The sequence below is a fragment of the Trachurus japonicus genome, chromosome 1, assembly GCF_045865225.1.
Source record: "Trachurus japonicus isolate A0001 chromosome 1, Traja_1.0".
Lineage (NCBI taxonomy): Eukaryota > Metazoa > Chordata > Actinopteri > Carangiformes > Carangidae > Trachurus > Trachurus japonicus.
In genome coordinates this window covers 3672391-3692096 of record NC_140907.1, presented here as the reverse complement: position 1 = coordinate 3692096, position 19706 = coordinate 3672391, and the positions used below count along the sequence as shown (strand labels likewise).

Here is a 19706-nt window from a genome sequence, read left to right as displayed (position 1 = left end):
CCACCATATATTACACAGATTGGGCTTGTAAAACACATAACAGTTAAAAACACCTGAACAAACTTGTACAGCTACTTTGGTATATTGATATATTAGAACTCTTTGAAAAGCTTTACACATGCATATGCAAATATTTGTATAAGAAATATGAAATGACTACCACAGTAGCCACAATATGCAGCTCTTTTATGTAAAAAAAGAGACTAAAAAAAAAATCACCGAAAGACAAAACATACACAGGCTCAAGCTATGGATCAAGACATTCACCTTGAGCTTAAAATAAACGGTTTTCATGTCACTGGATACATATATTCACTCTGTATCGAGCAACAAAAGAAGTCATTCAACACTGAATACAGACAATAAAGTGATCATGAGACTTGTTGCAGAGGAAGTGAAACTAATACAGAGATTATAACTCACTGTGAGAAACCAACATAAAGTATACACTGTAAAATGCAGAGGAATTGATTAAAATGTCCTTCGTGGCTGATTTGAAATGCATGACTGCTTGACCTTCACCTCACATAATGTATAGAAGTTACATTTTGACCAGAAATTGACGGTCTAAAACATAATTCATGGTTTCAATAGAGTGTTGACTGTTAAGAATAAGCCCATCTTTCATTTTGTGTGTTTGCGTATGACGCATCCATGTAGGTGCATTGGTCTTAGTAGTTTTCACATGATGCAGCAGATCTCCTTGGAACCACAGTTCTTCCTTTTTCCTTTCCCATACTTGGAGGTGAAACCATCACCAACATGAAGGTCCACCTCCTCTTCCCTCCTCCTGGGCTTTTACTTCTCGTCATGCTGGCCGAGCGTTCCGTAGCCGTTCATCATGGCCAACTTCAAATGACCGTTGGTCAGCTCCTCTTCAAGTATGTTGTTCTTGGCGGCAAACATCTGGCTGATCTCCATAAATGTTTTGTTCTTAGTCTCAGGAATGACGAAGATGGTGTAGACGGCGACTCCCAGGCAGATGGCAGAGAAGATCAGGTAGCAGTAAGGACCTGTCGCTATCTGTAGTGGGAGGACACAGACAGTGCAACTGTGATTAAAAGAATACAAACGGTTGATCAAAGTCATTTCAAACTTTCTTTACAAAGTGTGAAAGAGAGGCAGAAGTCAGCTGACAGTTTCCACCTCAAAACAACTGAGACAAAAACAGGATCCACAGACAGTGACGGGCGACACTGAGACTAAAGAGAACAAATTAAAGAAGAATTACAAGAACTTCAGAACATGAAAAGTAGGCCAGTGTTGGTTTTATACATCAAAAAAACCTTTTGATTAATTTCATGGATTATCTTTATGGTCAAGGACCCAGATATGAACTCCTAATTGATTTTCGGCGTCTTGGTGAAAAAGCTGTAAACACAACATTAACTATTTGCTAGCTTTCAGAGTTGTTTGGACATGTGGACAAACAGTTACCTTTCTAAACATTCAGCAGACGGGGTTCAACTACACCAGTGGTTCCAACCTTTTTTGGCTTGTGACCCCATTTTGACATCACAAATTTCTGGCGACCCCGTCAATCAAGATGCGCCAGCTCAGATATTTTTATATGTTGCATTTTATTTGAACTCGATTTATATTTGAGAAAGTGAAAGTATAGATACAGTTGTTTCAGATTGTGTGTGGTGTTTTTAATCATCATTTTAAAAAGAATAATAATTAGTTAAAAAAATATTTTTATCAGTAATTTTTTTTAGCAATTACTAGACATTTCAGCTAACCCCATTTGAATTCCAGGCGACCCCACATGGGGTCCCGACCCCAAGGTTGAAAAACATTGAACTACACCATTCAACCATATTTTTAATCTGACTGTGAGATGAATACCATGTTTTGCTCTGTTTAGGTCACCACCTACTGTTCTATCTGTTTCTTCAGGAACCAACTAACTGCTCATTTCTGGGCAGGTAGCACAGTGAAAAAAAAGCTAAAAAATATATATCTGCTTGTGTTGAGAGTAAACCAGGAGGGTTGAGGGAAAGTTATTGGACAGAAACAAAAGCTGAACGTTGTTGAAACGCTCTGTAAAGTGGAGGGGAGGTGCAGAGTTAGGTCACATTTCTGTGGGATTGTCACAAGATATTTGAACCACTGCTACTGTAAAAATATTGATTGGTGCAGGAAACGTAATATTATAAGGATTTGTTTTGGGCTCCCTCTACTAGAGACAGTGCTGTTAGATTTGAGACCCACTGGTTTATTGACTAAAATTGAGTAAAATAAATAAATAAATACAACTATGAAATGTCTGCTGTGATTGAAAATGTAGGATTCAATTCATGGACTTTCTGCAAAAAGTCCCCAAATGCTTCCTTCCACATCCAGACAACGTGAACAGACCTCTGCCTGGTCGTTGTTGTTGCTGTCGTAGTCATAATCTCTCAGATTTACTGTTCTTTCACCTTGATGAACTGTCTCTAATTATATGTCACAAAACAATTCAGAGAAATATGACTGGATTTAAATTGGAGTAAAAAGTACATTTTGCCTTCTGTCCATATACATACAAGGATGTAATGGATCAATACATCCAGTACTTACAGAGTTAAATAAGAAAATTAAACATCAGCTCTTGTATGGATGATTTTGATTTGATCATATGCTGTTTTTGCAACAAAAAAGCAGCCAGCATACACACCCTGATTTCCTCAATTAAATAGAACTTAAGAGATGAAAGCTTTACAAAGCCATATATTTCTATTTTCTACACAGGAGCATTGACCTTGACATCTCATAGCAGCTACTAGTTAGAGGCTTTGATGTTGAAGGCTGTGTTATGGAAAACAGAGTCAGATGTGAAAATTGTTATGAGTTTTAGTACAAACGCAGATGGTTCAGGATAAGACATTTGGCCTGTAGCTTCACACTGAGACTAGAGGCAAGGAGAAACTGCAAACGCTTGTGACATCTCTGTGACTCTGTGTTTTTCATTTCTGCTGCCATGTAGATTTTCATCCACACTTCCCACATCACACATCATTGTCGCTGAAGGACGGTTAGGTCGCAAATTTTAATTGGTAATTTTATTGGTATTTGGGGAGTCACCTCTCTTCAGACTAAAGCAGACAGCCCGTGTCATTGTTGCCCCGTGTCTGACACTGCACGAGGAGCCACAACAGACCCTGAGGTGAAAATCCTGAAAGCTAACAAGGCTACAGATTCAAACAACCAAAATATTTGTTATCAAAATTATACCCAACAAGTCACATGCATTTCCACAAGATGCCTTCTTTGAATCATCTGATGAATGAATGAAACTAAAAGCAGAGTTGTTGTTTTTTTTTCTCTGACCTCCAGGAAGGGAAAGACGAAGCCGATGGTGAAGTTGGACAACCAGTTGAGGCAGCCGGCCACGGTGTAGGCGGCAGGTCTATGTGACTGCTTAAACAGCTCTGCAGTGATCAGGAACGGGACACCAGCTACGCAGAGGAAACAAAAAAAAAGAAACAGATTATTTCTGATATCTGTTATTTTGACAACAGCAACTTCTTCATCTGGTTCACCCCACATCCACTTCATCCATTGGTTTGATCTAACTAGGCATCCTATCAAGCTGTCACAATACAAATCACATTTAATCACTCAGCACAGTTGTATGAATCTATTGGGTGTTGTGAAATTAACATCAGCGTCTTCATCCATCAATTAGTTTATCAATATTCCCACGCAGGACTATTCTTTGGCAGTCATTCAAAATAAACAGAACATGAACAGAAATGATAAACATTCCTCAAGCCCCAGTGCTATTATATTACTCTCCTTTTTCTGCGTGTACTTCATTATGACTTCATTACTCAGCGATCATAGATTGACAAGAGAGGAAGACGTTTGTTAAGTTGGCAGAACTCCAAGTACGAACCACAAGTAGCAGAACAGCTTCAGTCTGGACTTGTGCAATTCATTAGTATGATATATAGGATCTAGGAGATGTTGTCTTTGGCTTTAAACACACAATTCTTCATTGTTAGACATAAAAGCTATGCAGGAGAAATATACATTAGTAAAAGCTCTAATGACGGGCTTTCTGAATGATATCCTCATTATCTGTGCATGATAATTGCATGGAGGAAGGTTTAATATCATCAAGCCAATAACTAGGCCATAATTTGTCAACATCTGTGGTATGTATGGGGGGTGTCATTGTGCACGCAAGGTTTTTGTGTGAGGCGGATCGTATTCATCACGGCTAGCTTACGAACAATGAGCCATTAAAAAGTCTAATTGCAGCAACAGGAATCCTGGTCCGCGTGCCGAAGTATAGATTTTGCCGACTTGACGGATGATGCTATGTAAACCAGATTCATTCTAATTCATCTTCCTCGCAGGTCCACTCAACGTGGCTCCCAATGTTGTAAACTATTGCCTCTTAATTCACTTCATTCAACTCATCCAGAGTACAAATGACTGTGGGAATGGATGTAGTGTGGCAGTTATAATTTCCTAATTTACAAGACTAATGAAATACAATATCTCTTCACAGTCAGGAGGAGAGGGGGAGGGAGGGAGGGAGGGAGGGAGGAAGAGAGGGAGGGATGCTGGGGTTTAGGTTCGGTGCCTGCTATTGTGAAAGTGTCCAGCAGGGAGCAGTGTTACCTTACACACAGGAGCGCCCCACCATGTGAGCTTGGACAGTGTTTTCAGGTGGGATACAGGGAGGGAGGATTCACTAAAATGATTACCTGGGCCTATGCAGAAGCCAGCGATGATCCCAACTACACATCCCACGCTGATGTAGCGCATGAAGGCCATCTCCGCCTGTGATTGGTCAAACACAAGTCATGAGTCTCAAGTCACGAGTTGTGAACATTAGTGAACAATTTGCACAGTTTTCTTTCACAATTATTCATTTAACCATACTTGATCATCCTGACTATATGTAACATATGAGCAGCATGATTGGTACCATGTGGGGCCCCTGACATTCACTTTGTAATTACACATAATTACATTCTTGTTTGTACTGTACTGATGGTTCTAAGTCAATAGGGGTTTCCCAGTGTCACTTACTGTCAAGAAGGTATTGGTAAACGTTTACTCTTATTCTTACAGTACATCCAAATTCTTAAAGATGTTTTTAACTGAATAAATGAAATTAAAAATGAAAATGAAGAAAACTAAAATGTTGACTCAGTGAGTTTTAAGGTTTTAGTTTGTGTAAATTATGTTAATTTGTTATTGTCCTCAGTCACATTAAAAATCATTGCACTCTCTGTCCTCCACCACAATCTGAAAGTTAATATACAGTAATATATTCCTGCAGCAGCAGGACATCAGGTGACACTGTACCTGGAAGAGGACGGACATAGTGATCCCAACACAGCACAGTCCCATAAAGAGGAAGCCGCCAATCATCAGTGGTCTTCTGCCCACGCGCTCAATAGTAAAACACTGGAAGGTGGACAAAGAGGCAGGAGCAGTTGTGATTGGCTGGCAATATTAGACACCATTAAAAAAGAAGAAACTCTTTTATCCTCATTTCAGCTGGTTCAGTAGTAGTAGTATTACATACAGGTAATTCATCAACTTTTTGGAAAAATGTGGCTGATTTAAATTATAAAGATGCTAGTGTGATAAATAAATAAAGTCAAAGTAAGAAAAAGACATGCTAAGATCTTATAATAATAACAATTGTTACATAATTTTTATTTGTTAAATGTATATTGTCATAGGAACACCACAAACCAGAGTCACTACAGCTGGTCTATTCAAGTTTGCAGTGCACTACTTTCTGCACAACATAATAAAGAAGAATAAAAAGACACACAAAACACTACAGGTCCATCTTTAACCATCTTTACTGTTTCAAACTTTTCCTGGAGTCAAAAATATGTTTATGTTTTGCCTGATCAAAGCTCAAAAACTTGGCGAGCAAATTCTTGAAACTCTCCATGATGCACAAACATTTTCAATAACCCCCCATTTTTAATTGATAAGGTGCTCAAACTCTATTCAAAATACAGACAAAGTGGTAAATGTATTAATGTCTACTCACCCCCAGAACCCCAGAGATGACCTCGATGGCACCAGTTCCCACTGTTGTGTACTGGATATAAGGTTCTGGGATTCCCGCGTTCTTAAATATGTCATTCGTATAGAACCAGATCTAAAATTGAAAGTGACATGAGGTTTTTCATTATGATGAACACACTAGACAACTGAAAGATGCGCACACACACACACACACACACACACACGCACACACACACACACAGCTGCCTTGAAACTCAAAGTTTGTCTTTTTTTTTTCTTCTTCTCAAGGAGCCACAAAGTCGCCCTGCTTGTTTGGCGTTTCCACGTGATTCATCATCATGATCATTATCATCAGGCCGAACATCACTCATGCATTTGAGATACAGCTTTTCATCAGTATGGACTCTTGACAAGTGCTCCCCTTGAAATTAATTTGTGTATTCTCATTAATCACACTTTGCTGATGCAACATCCATCATTTATGAGGTGTGGACAAGCTCGTGATCGGTGCAGTTAAATGCTGTCTTGTTGATTTAGTAACCATACATAGAGCATTTCATCACCATCGCAGCACATAACGCAAACAAGGAACCATCAAAAGCTAGAAACATACACAACAATTAGAGAAAGTTAAAATAGTTGGGACAAGTTTTGAACATGTTTTAGCAGAATAGTATATACATTAGTAACTGTGAAATCCCATATTGTTTGTATCAAAACAGAGATTTTGCACCCAAAGTCTCAGGAACACTGTGCTGTTTGACGTCCATGATGGACAGATCATGGATGTCAAACAGCTACATGGGGCTATTCTTCATAAGGCTTGTGGTGAGAGCACATTAAGGAGAGCAGCCCTGCAACATTTTCTTAGAGACTTCCAGCTATTTCAGCCCAAACACAACACAACTCAAAAAAGGTCACAACTCATTTCTCAGGTCTTCCTGGTTTATTAGGCCCTTCTGAGACTGGCTCGCTAATCAAGTAATCTGAGAATCTGTCTGCAACCAACTGGCAATTGACTTTACTTATAGCCTACATTTCCCACCAGCTTCTCATTTTCTGTCTGAAAGAAACATGTATGTTACACCAAAGACAGGATCATAACTTTGCAGCCGCCCTGACTCTGACAGTGTCACATGCCACCACAGACAAAACCATAAGCAAAAGTATATACTCATAAAATATACACTCACGAAAGCTGTCAGGATAATCTGCTCTGAAAAGAAACGTGCGACCAAATGCAAATTATTTTATGAGCTTCACTTCTAAGAAAAGACAAATAATTCTGACAAAGAAGAGGTGTGACACTGTTTATGTAGGGAGGTGAATGATGATTGATGATTTCAGTGGAACATAAAGGCCCAAGCCACGCACTTCCACAGCACCTCCTTGTCCAAATAAGCAAAACATTTCAAGTCCACTTTCACCCTCCACTTCACGGCACACAAAAGGAAGTGTTGCTGTTTGGAACAGCTGGCGTCTTGGGACTCGGCAGGGTGTAGCTTCGCTGGGAAATGATACTAGCATGTGAGCCAGAATGCCTAGAGCTTCCATCCACATGGAGCAATGAGTACAAAGATGAGTTTGACTTTGTGTGTGAACGGGTGGACCTTCTCATGTGGGCTAACACTGAGGGGGAGGACCAGGAGATAATGAGGCGTGGTGCTGTTGCCCCCTGCTTAGTCACTCAGTGGCTGCGTGTGCGACTGTGATGTATGAACAGGAGGAGGTGCAGATGGGAGGAGCACAGCTGGGAACTGTAGCAATAGGGGCTCTCACTCTCGTATGATAACTGCACGGTCCTTGTACCTCAAAATATTAAAGGGATACGGCAAAAAAAAAAATTTCGTATCTTGCCTCACTCCATGACCAGCAGATAGACACCATCCTTTCGACTGTGCGTGCAGTAACAAGGGAGATACGGGCAGAGCTGGCGCACCGCTAATTAGCTTAGCTCAAATGCTGGAAGTACATAGGTAGTGTTAGCCTGCCTTCTACCCGAGCCCAAATCAGCAGTCAGAAGCTGATTTCATTTTAGCTCTAAACTCTGTAAATATATCACTTTATCGACATTTCAAACATTTTTAGGTGAGAAAGTAGCCGTTTAGATCAGCAGTGTGTTGTTAATTTGTCTAACCAGCTGTTTACAATTTTGTTCGGACGAATTCGGTGCTACTGAAGCTAGCCTTTGTGACCAACGCACTTCTGGTTACTTTCACAAGATAAAACACCTGTTGCCCTTTACATACAGAAAACCATGACGACAGAATTTGTGCTTTTACTTTGAAACTCTGAGACGAAGATCGGCGCTGGTTTCCGTTTAAGGCCGAGATATACTTGCTGTAAACTACGCGTACGCGAGCTGCCGCGCGTATCCTGCGTCGCGTCACCTCGCGTCGATATGTGCGTTCGGTCGCAGGCGACGCATCAAACGGACGCAGGATACGCGCGGCAGCTCGCGTACGCGTACTTTACAGCGGTTACACCCCGCCTTTCCGAAGCCCCGCCTTTCCGACAATAGACTTCCATTCATCGTAATAGCGGGGTTTTCTATTTTTTCTAAAGACCCCGCTACTCCGAAAAGGCCAGTGGGGGAAACCCCCCCACTCCGAACGGACAGACGGACCTAATCAGAAAGGAACCAGAGGCTGTGCAGTGCGCAGTGATCCTTTTTTCCTTTTTGGGGTCAAACGGATCATGTGCATAATTAACTGCAAAACAAGCAAATACTTCATACTGTATTAATGACTTATAATGTTCATTATGCTTCTAGCCTGTCTAGCCTCTACCTGGTCTTTTTACTAAACTTAACCAACTCCTTTCTTCATTGCCTAAACCCAACCAAAGCATCTCCCTCAGTCAGCTGTCAGCACGAGCAGTGGCTGCTGCAGCCTCGTGCCCCTGTGAGCTCAAGCCGGCTTCAGCCGCGCTCGAGCGGAGGAGGGAGGGAGAAAAAGAAAAAAAGTGTATTTCTATTACTGTGTGGAGATCTCCAACAACGAAGTCGGGGAGAAAGCAAGTGGGACAGATCTGCCCAGTCTCTGAGCAGCGCACGTTTCACAGACAAGCCACAAAGCAGAATGTAAACAACGTCACGCGGTTCAGCACCTTGGACAGCTGTGGGGGGGAGGAGGGGGTGTCGGAGTAGCGGTGTTTTGAAGTGGGGGTATTTCGGAACAGCGGGGTGTCGAAGTGGAGGTGTGTCGGAATGGAGAGCTGTCCCCCTTTACAGCAAGTATATCGAGGCCCTTAGAGTTGCTGAAGAGTTTCTCTGGTGACTTTAGGTGGAGGCAGGCTAACACTACCTACAGTATACACTTCCAGAGTTTGAGCTAAGCTAATTAGCGGTGCGCCAGCTCTGCCGTATCTCCCTTGTTACTGCACGCACAGTGGAAAGGATGGTGTCTATCTGCTTGTCATGGACTCGGGAGTGAGGCAAGACACGAAAAAAAAATGTTGGCGTATCCCTTTAACACACACACACACACACGCACGCACGCACACACACACACACACACACCAAAACAAAACAGGCTGAGGCCCACAATACTTTTTTCACGCACCGCATCAATTCCAGAGAGCTGCATGCCGATGTTGACCACCACAATGGTGATGACCTGCCAGCGGACACAGCGGTCCATGAGCAGGCCCCGTACAGAGATGGTGGAGACGGAGGACAAAGACCGTTGCTCCTCCTGCATCTCTTCAACTTCAGCCTGGATGTTTCCTTTAGGACGATACCACTTCAGGGCTAGAGAGAGAGAAGGACACGCTTTTAAATGAGACAAAGATCAAATTAAGATGCAACTTTATGTTATATTCTTGATCATTTTAGCTTAAATTCTTGATAATTTTAAACCATAGAGAGAAAAAGCCTCGATTGCCAAACCAGAGGTGTAGTGGGCAAAGTACCAAGCTACTTTACCTGAGTCAAAGTATACTGTTCATAGATGTACCAAATGCTCAAAGTCATTCAGTCAAATGTTTACTTGAGTTAAAGGAGGCAGCCTATTGGGTAACACTTTATAATAAGGGTCCCTTAATTAACATTAGTTAGTACATTATTAAGCTTTAATATATAAAAGAATGTGTTAATTAATGCTGAGTAATGCATACATAATGATAACTAATTACATTATTCAACTTTTATTATTACTTAATAATTTATTAAAGCAGAAGTAAGCAAGCAGTTTGTCTCAAAGGGCTGAGTGACTGACAGACCCGTGTTTCAGACCAAACACTCTATATAAGTGATTGCTGTCGGAAGATAGAACTATTTAAGACTTAACACAAACATTCCGCTTACTTCTGCTTTAACTAACTTTGAGTAGTAAACATTAATTAACTGCTTACTAATAGGCTACATTAATTAATGTGTTTCCTAATCCTAAGTAATACATAATAATGATTGTTAATATATCTGTAAACAGTTAATTAATGCTTAATAATGTACTAACTAATGTTAATTAAGGGACCCTTATTGTAAAGTGTTACCAAGTATTGCAGTGCTTGATTTTACAGAGCCTAATGACTATGAAACAACCTAATTAATACAGTGATGTACTTGTTGAACCTGTCGAATAAAAATGCTTGTAGGAGAACATACTAAGATGACATGTATCAACCTGCTTTTTTGGGGCAGTGGTGAAGTCTGGTCATCACTTCCTGATAAAAGTTGTTTTCCTTTAATTCTAAGTGTTTCAAATGTGAACTTAAGATAATGCCAAGGTGCTCAGGTGTGGCATCCTCTTCCTCATCTATATCTAATGTAGCATGATTAGGACAATGACAGGTTCGAGTGAGAGTTGGCTGGGATGGGTTTTTTGACAGACATTGCATATGTATATGTTCTACCAAGTTTTCAAAATAAAAGAAGAATTAACTCTGCTCTCTAAAAGCTCTGTTTCAAAGTCATATGTACTTTATAGAAATGTAGTGGAGCCGAAAGCACAATATTTGTCTATTAAACATAGTGAACTAAAGCTTCCAAAAATAGGACACTCAAGTGAAGTACACATTAAAAAATAGCCTAATACTTTGTCACTGTTTATTTCTGGTTATGAGACAGTCTTAACTCCATGTAATAAAACAATAAAAAAAATAAAATAAAAATTTGGAGGGAGGAGAAAACAGAATATACTTTCTAACCTGCGATGGTGGCATGGACATTTCCTTTCTCTATCAACAGGTACCGCGGACTCTCTGGAAACCATGGCAACAGCATCAGCTGGGCCAGTGTAGGAAACACCACTAGGGACAGGAGCAGAGGCCAGTGCTCTTCCTTTATGGAAAGAAAACATGACACTCTCATCTCAGCTTGAGGCAAGACTAAACATAGGATGGGCTATCTGAGTTTGGGTCTACGCCTCAATATCGTACCTTTCCCATCAGTTCATGGAGCCCCAGGACCTGAGCGATGAAGACCCCAAGACAAATGTGGATGCTGGGAACGAGGCCCAGGAAGCCTCGCAGGTTCTTGGGAGCGATCTCACCGAGGTACATAGGCACCACGCTGAGAGAGATCCCTGTTGGAAGGAAGTGTAATCAACATGGGCAAACACTGGCAAATACTGTATAAGTCATGGAATGAAAAAAAGAAAAAGAAAATCAGACTTCATGACTGTATAATGACTGCAAAGCACAAGGTTATGCTGTGAAACACTGTATTTTGCTTCTATTTCCATCACTTCCTTTCCTCTGCTTCCTTTAAGTACCTTCCCTAGAAGTACTGTAGCTCTGCTCAGGGGGCAAATCATAACTACTGTAAACACAGTGATGGCTGAAACTGAAGATAAGACTAGTGAATGAAAATATGTTAATGCTCATGCTGGCTAGGTAGCAATAACAAAACTTCAGGCTCCTTCAATGAAATATGCCAAATGGGACACAATGAAAATAAGTCCCAGATTTTATTTTTCATTTTTACACAAATGACAATCCAATTAATGAAAAATAGCTTACTAAACAAAATAATCTAATTTTTATTGTCTATGAGGACATGACACGTACCTGAGTGTACTCCTGTGATGAAGCGTCCAAATATAACCATTGCTGGCATCCTGCACCACCTGCTGAAGCCCATCAAACCTCCTCCTATAAACACCAGCACACTGGATCGTACCAGCGTCCCTTTCCTGTTTGGAAACACAGTGACCCGTCTTAACTCAAATTTCCTAATGAACAAGATGCTTAGAACTATCAGAAATAAAGGCATTAATGATGATGGCATTTTTACAGAAACATGGACTGAGCCTGAGTGCATATACAGTAAGAAGAAAAAAGAATCAGCCACACGTACTAACCTTCCATATGTGGTTACAAGTTTGCCCACCAGAAGGGCCCCCGTCATCCCACCAATAGCAAAGATGGAGACAGTGAGCGAGTACAGGACGGTGAGGTGCTCCTCATCTGGAGTCCAGTCGTATATTTCTATCATTGTTTCATTATAGAAGTCTTTGATGAACTGGTGGAGGACAGAATAAATTAGGTTAGTTATAATAGATATAGTATAGTTATAATACCTTTATTACATGGGTATAATTTCTCATGGTGATATTTTTGTCACTGTCAAACATTCTCTTTTGTTTTTCCAAAAAATTCTATTTTGCCCTTTATAAGACAGAATTGAAATGCTATAATATTAAATGAATCCCCTTGTTATGCAAAAACACAATACTGCAAAAACAAACAAACAAGCCTGAGCTATTGCAGTATGTACATGACTCCAAACGACCTGGTGCACATATGAATCATCAACTACCACATCATTAATTATTTCCCACTGTGTCACACATCTAAATGCATTGGTTTTCCCCAACACTGGGTTGGAGCTGCGTTGGGGGATGGGATGAAGAGATGTGGGCATCTTCATGTGACAGGAAGTTGATCAAGCCCCCACCATCAAAGTCAAATCTAATTTGATGAGGAAAAAGGTCATAAACTGTGTGCTTGATAAAACGAACGTGGTTATCCCTGTGGTGTGACAAAAATGCTCCGTGAGAGTCAACAACACTACACATCAGTTTCCTTTCAGGTTGATCTGACAGTGAACACTCCACTGAGATCAGACTGGGCTGGACAATCTATTACATTTAATCTAATTCATCTCAGGAGACACAAGTCATTCACACTCTGTGATGGAAACATCAAAAGACTGAAAACAGGGGAGAAAAAGAAAGATCAGTTTTAGTATCACTACTCATCAAAACGCTTGTATTGGTTTGTATACTATAGTGAGAACATGTTCATATTTATTTATTGTGTTAATTACTATCTTGACAGGTCAAGGCTTCATTATGTTAACCAGCTGATCTGGTGTGTGTGATCCACCTGCTGTTTTATAAGAAGGCCATCAGGCCAAATATTTCCATTTAGAACATATTAAAGTGAAACTGATGAGCACTGATGAGGAATGTGTGACCTTGTCTAGACAGCCAGTGGATGATACGATAAGACATGCTCAGTCCTGACACTAAAACTGCAGTGTGCTCCTGGATTTAATGGTGTTACCGATCCGATACACTGGATATCTGTATTGACAGGAATATCAATCTTATTAAAACAATCCGGTTTGACATTAAAATCCATGTTAAATAGACGTTGTTCACCTACCAACTAAATTTTGTTTACTCTTGTGTGTATAGTTTTGCCTTATTTATCAATATTTTCAATTTCCTCTTACTCTACTAAAATTAGGAGGAGCCCCACTGTTTTCTGTTATTATCTATTCATTTATTGTGTCACAAAGAAAAGTAAAAAGGAGAGGTGGTACAATGTTCCTGCACACAAATATAGCCGGGAAAGTCTCAAGATGTCACAGACACACGTGACACAGTAAAATAATCGACAAGTGCTCATAAGGAAAAAGGAGAATTCACATATGATCATATGTGTGCAACAACGCCCACTGCTTTGTTTGTACTTAAAGATCATATGAGCGTTATGGAAATCTGTAGAAACAATACAATCATTTCATATTAGATCTTGACTTTCACTCTTGTGCTTGAAAGCTGTACGTAAGCCCAGCTTCAACCTTTAGCCCAAAATTAAATTACCAGGCCAATATATCTTAATCAAGGCTTATTGAAACAAAATTATTTAAAAAGATTGCAGAGCAGATTGTTGTCTTGGTACTAAAACATCACTCCTTTGTTGTTGTGGCTATCTGCCATCATTTAACAGTAGAGAAAAGTTCTCTGAAAATCTTATTACTACAACACACAAAGCCACAACATAAGCATTTCAAGTAAACAATAAAAAACTACTTCAACAATTTTCTCTCAGCTGAGCTCCTCTCTAACTGATCCGTATACCAGATCTTATGTTAGATTTGAGGACACAAACACACACAGCAGTGAACCTAGCAAAGGGCACTGAAGTCACATGGACCATGGTTAAAGATTTGACCTCATCAGGCACCATAATAGTAGATTATTCAGATTATGTGTGACACAGAGGCATTGTCTTCATTTTAACTGTGATGATGCTATTTCGGCCGCAGCTATTTCTGATGCTAACACTGCAGTTGGGGGCAATAAATTACAGTAGGGTAGTAGTTAAGCAGGATACAAACAAACAATTTCACATTTCTGTTGGGTAAATAGTTTGGGAGTGAGTAATACGTAAAGAGAGACAGGGTAGCTGCCTTTGCTTCTTTGTGCTGAGATAAACAAAGTAAACAACTGAAGCTTAGTTGTAAACAAATGCAGCATTTTAAACTCTTCACAAAAAAGGCAAACACTTTTCTCAAACTGTCTTATTAGGTCTTAGTATTTAAAATGTGAATTTTTCCTGTTTTGGCGGTTGTGTGACACTGATATTGGACTATGAACACCATGGAAATCAACAAATGGCCACTGAATAGGTTTAACCCTCCTGTTGTCCTCCTGGGTCAGGGAAGGAAGGACGAAGGGAAAGAAGGAAGGAAGGAAAAAAGGCAGGAAGGACAAAGGGAAAGATTGGAGGAAAGAAGGAAGGGGAAAAGGAAGGAAAGATAGAAGGAGAGAAGGAACAGACTGGGTCAAAAAGGAAGGACGAAGTAAGAACGAAGGGGAAGAAGGGAGGAAAGAAGGAAGGGAGGGAGGGAAAGGGGAAGGAAAGAAAGATGGAGGGAGGGAACAGATTTGTTCAAGGAAGGAAGGAGAAGGAAGGAAGAAGGGAAATAAGGGACAAAAGAAGGAAGGGAAAAAGGAAGGAAAGAAAGTTGGAAGGAGGAAACAGATCAGGTCAATTGGATCAAAGGAGGAAGGAAGAAGTAAGGACGAAAGGAAGGAAGGAAGGAAGGAAGGAAGGAAGGAAGGAAGGAAGGAAGGAAGGAAGGAAGGAAGGAAGGAAGGAAGGAAGGAAGGAAGGAAGGAAGGGAGAGGAAAATGATTGTGGAAAGAAGGAAGGGAGAAAAGAAGGAAAGAAGGAAGGATGGAAGAAAGGAACAGATTGGGTCAATTTGACCCAGAAGAACAACAAGTTGGAAACTGGCCATGTAAATTCTCCATCAGTGAAAAAGAGTGTGAGGTGAAGAAAGTTGGAAAGTGATGAATCACATGCTAACCAGACCCAAAGCAGCAGATGCAACTCTTTCCCTGCTTCCTCACACACCAGATGAGCTCCACACTGGACCATGTGAGCTTCAGTGTGGAGCCATCCATGGCCAAACAGGAATGGTTGAGAGTTTAGTCACTGTACTGTGACAAATCCAACATCAGAGGTACAGTACAGCAAAGAGCACATGATGGGTCAAAACTACAGAACATTGATGACATGGTCAAGTCCACATGACTCCACATGACAATGACATACGATCTGTTCTCCACTGGAGTCACTAACATCTTAAAGGGCAGTTACATCTTTGGGAAGATACTGTCACCCCTAGGGATGTCACAATCAGGGCCGTTGTATAGGGGAGAAAGGTGAAGATAATTCTAGGGGCCCAGCGCCCAGTGGGGCCCATAAAAAACCCCAGTAGTCTAATCTTTGTATGACTGATTTATTCTGCGCAAGACCCTGACTAATACTCATAGTACACTGTAAAAACTCAACATCTTTCCAAGAATATTTGTCTTATTTATTATCCAAATGTCTCATTTCTAGTCAAAACTAATCTCTTTCTATTTAAAATAAGACTCATTACCTAAAAATTAACTAGTTTTTAGATAATTTTCACTTAAATGCACAATAAATAGAAAAATCTGCCAATGAAAGTAAGTTTTTTGTGCTTGTAATAAGGAAGAAAAACTTGCTCCACTATCAGATTTTTTCTACTTATTCCAAGTGAAAATATGCTTGAAAGAAGTAAAAAGTGTCTAAAAACAAGCTACTTTTAATATGATGAGCCTTATTTTAAGTATAATGAGATTAGTTTTGACTAGAAATTACATTTTGACTAGAAATAAGACAAATATTCTTGCTAAGATACTTTAGTTTTTGCAGTGTAATGCTGCATTAGCATCAAAACAAAGAAGGCTAAATAAAAAACGATAATACATGCATAGCCTAAGAAAAAAAAAGGAAAAGTTAGGGGGAGGGGCCCACTTTAGTATTCTTTAAGGGGGCCCAGAATTCCTAGCAACGGCCCTGGTCACAATTACTTGTTTTCACAATTGATTGCGGTATGGGCTTTATGCACAACTCTACTACTTCCTGAATTAAGGCCTTTATTTCCTGTCTTACATTGTTGGACCGACTGATTAATCCAGGTGTGTGTGACCTGCCAGCAATGGTCAGACACTAATCAGTTTGTCCAGTAATGTAAAACAGGAAACAAAGGAGCTGGCTTAATTTAGGAAGTAGTAGAGCTGTGCATAAAGCCTATTAAACGCCACAATGAATTAATCGTAAAGATTCCTAAATACCGTCACTTTCCAAAATAGATTATGTTGGAAAGACGGAGGCAGATGTGTGTCAAAGTAAATGTAAATGTAAATGTAAGAAATACTGGTCCATTTACCTAACATAACATACAAGTGGTAGGAATGTAAGAGTTAGTGTGTCATTTGTGATAAAAAAAAAACAAACAAACAAACAATCAAAATAAACTTAAACATTTGGTATAGATGACAATTGAAGATTTGAGTATTTAAACACTTCCCCTGGAGGGTTAAAAATTGGTTAACAGTAGCTACTTAAAATATTTAGTATAAATAATTACTGTAATTATGTAATTATATTTCAGCTGTATTTGATTTTACACTTTCATATGTTGTGAAATTAATTAATGTATATTGTGATAATCGTAATCGTGATTATTTCTCTGACAATAATCGTACAAAGAAAATCTATAATCGTGACATCCCTATAGTCACCCCAGTGTTCATTCATACTTGGAGTATTGATGCTACAAGAAAGTGTGAAAACTACCTCAGCACTCGGGTTGATGACGACAACAGCAATGAGAATTAGGATTATTATGATGATGATGATGTTTCAGTGACACAAACCTGCGCGGGAGAGTTGACCACTGCCAAGTTGTAGCCATAGAGCATGGAGCTGCCCAGGGAGGAGAGGAAGGCCACCGCCAGCAGTGACTTTGTGAGATGCTGAGGAAAAGACAAGGAAAGAGACAAGTGAGAATGAGAGGAGAAATGTCCAGAGGCCTCGAAAATAAAACCTGAGCTTGAATTCAAAATGAGATCACATCAGGTGATCTGGAACGTAGGCATTAAGTTAAAATATCCGAGTTTTGATACTAGTCATGGGATTTTCTTGTGTAACATACTTTAAACTGAATAAAATAAATAGCTTCATGGGTTCTGCAGATAAAAAAAAAAGATGTACTGGGCTAATTTAATAATTAAGAAATAAATGTCAAGTCCCATTTCATTCTCCGGACATGTGTGTAGCCCGCACAGCAATTAGCTCATTGTATCAGTATTTAACAGCACCATACTAAGGCTATAGGTTACACTTATAAGTCTGTGAGCTTTGGACTCTGTAGCGGATCTGCACTGCCACCGAGCAACATGTGACTGAATCAGAAGAAGTGAAACAAACCCGTAACTGGACACAGGCCAGATCGCATTTGCTTGCTCAAATTTTATCATAAGCACTAAGTTTAGCTGTGAGAAAGGGACATTGAAAGAGCTGAACAAACCTCAGCTCATGGTTGCAGTTGCAGTTGCAGCCAGATTAACTATTCAGGCCCTTTTTGAGCCACCGTAAAAGAAATGATGACATATGGGGTTTCAACGGGCAAAGGGGGGGACAAACAAATGTTAAACATCACATAAACATCCAAAATCACATGAGTCCTTCTCAGACTCAGTCTACTGTATTTTCATTATGAATGGCCTGGAGCGAACCTCTTGGCCACCATCCTAAATTCCAGCACACTGAGCTTAGCTGACCTCCAAGGCAAAAAGGTCGGCCGGATTATAGTGTGTTTCTGAATGTCCATACTGTACCTTGGAAGGAGCATGAAGAAAAACTGACACAAACAACCACACAAATAATATCTGCACCCAAAACAACGTCTCTGACAAAGATTTACAAACCCACCCTGGTCTTTACATACTAAGATGTTGTAGGATGTTGATAAGCCCATACAGTGAATCAGAGCAGTCAGAGCAGAGGCTTCCTGCTCTGACTGAACAATGACAGCACAGATGCCTTCAAGAAACCTAATTTAGCCTGATGGAGAGAATTAGACGACTACACGTGAAAATAGCTCCTACCAGACAATGCTGCCCAGTCAACATCAATTTAGCCCCATTATCTGTCAGATGTGCAGCTCTTCACATGTGGTATCACTTTGGTCAAAACTCTGAGCAACAGTTTACTCACTGAAGTCTTAGTCATGTTAGTTCATGTCACCTTACTGGTCTATTTCTAACAGCTTCAGATTCAATGACATGCAGGCTGTTTTGGATGTGTGAGTCTTGGACCTCCTGCCAAACCTGTTCATGTCAAAGATGTAAGACAGCCTATAACCCTGCACCATGGCGACTGGTTAAACACTGAGTGTACTGTATCGCCTGTCAAAGTTGGGCCATTTAAAAAGTAGCTGCGGGACTAAAAAAAACTGCATCATGCATCAGAGATTTGGTGTGAATTGATCACTCACCGAGTTGATTTTTGCATTGTTTTCCACGAGTAGTTCCTCCGCCATTTAATTCATAAATAATTCCCCCTCACGTGTGATGTGCTCGTTAGAGTCGAGGAACGGCCGCACAACTTTTTCAACTCTTCGCCCTGCATCCCTCATTTGTAGCTCTCAGCCATGCTCCTGACTCACAGAGGAGGCGTGTCGTGTTACTGGGCGGAATCAACAGGCTCGTCAAACTCCCCAATCTCCAATCGCCGGCGTCCCGGCCGTGCGTCGTTTTCCCCGCTCCATCAGCGATCACATGAGCCAAGAGGTTCATCCTGCGCCCCGAGGTGCGCACAGATATCATCAAAATATAATAGCCTCAGGCTAACAATGTTCAGGTGCGTTTCAAAGACTGGTGAACATGAGGGCGACGGCTGAGACCCAGGGGCACCCTCACCTAGGAGGGCAGGGGGTAAAGTCTTCAGAAAGGCTTTACTGTAAGTAAATATTCAGTTTTAGTTTATTATTTAATTCATTCATTTATGGAGCATAAAACAAAAAATAAAATAAACAATGACAATACTGTAACTCTTGAATGAAAGGGGGCAGAAAGAAGCAAACTTATATTGTCTACCCCTTGTTACAAAGAATTAATTCACAAATTAGATAGTACCTACATCCAAGCAAAGAAGAA

General features: G+C 40.3%; 1 protein-coding gene across 1 annotated transcript; it reads right to left on the bottom strand.

The window, feature by feature from the left end:
• Positions 1-588: 588 nt before the first annotated feature.
• Positions 589-19212, bottom strand: slc2a15b (solute carrier family 2 member 15b). The gene is made up of 12 exons (XM_085788249.1): positions 19046-19212; positions 17424-17522; positions 12294-12454; positions 12001-12125; positions 11371-11516; positions 11140-11272; positions 9555-9742; positions 6014-6124; positions 5308-5409; positions 4701-4776; positions 3313-3440; positions 589-1023 (listed from the first exon to the last, which is right to left on the bottom strand). The coding sequence occupies exons 1-12, from the start codon at positions 19088-19090 to the stop codon at positions 799-801; spliced, it is 1539 nt and encodes a 512-aa protein (XP_085644375.1). The 5' UTR covers positions 19091-19212; the 3' UTR covers positions 589-798.
• Positions 19213-19706: the final 494 nt, after the last annotated feature.

What these genes read in the sequence shown, in the direction of transcription:
- slc2a15b (XM_085788249.1), bottom strand. Translation starts at nt 19,090, where the DNA reads ATGGCGGAGGAACTACTCGTGGAAAACAATGCAAAAATCAACTCG. An exon ending in TCCATGAACTGATGGGAAAG is followed by an intron (nt 11,273 to 11,370) that starts GTACGATATTGA and finishes CTTTCCATAAAG; the next exon opens with GAAGAGCACTGGCCTCTGCT. An exon ending in TCGTCTTTCCCTTCCTGGAG is followed by an intron (nt 1,024 to 3,312) that starts GTCAGAGAAAAA and finishes CTCCCACTACAG; the next exon opens with ATAGCGACAGGTCCTTACTG.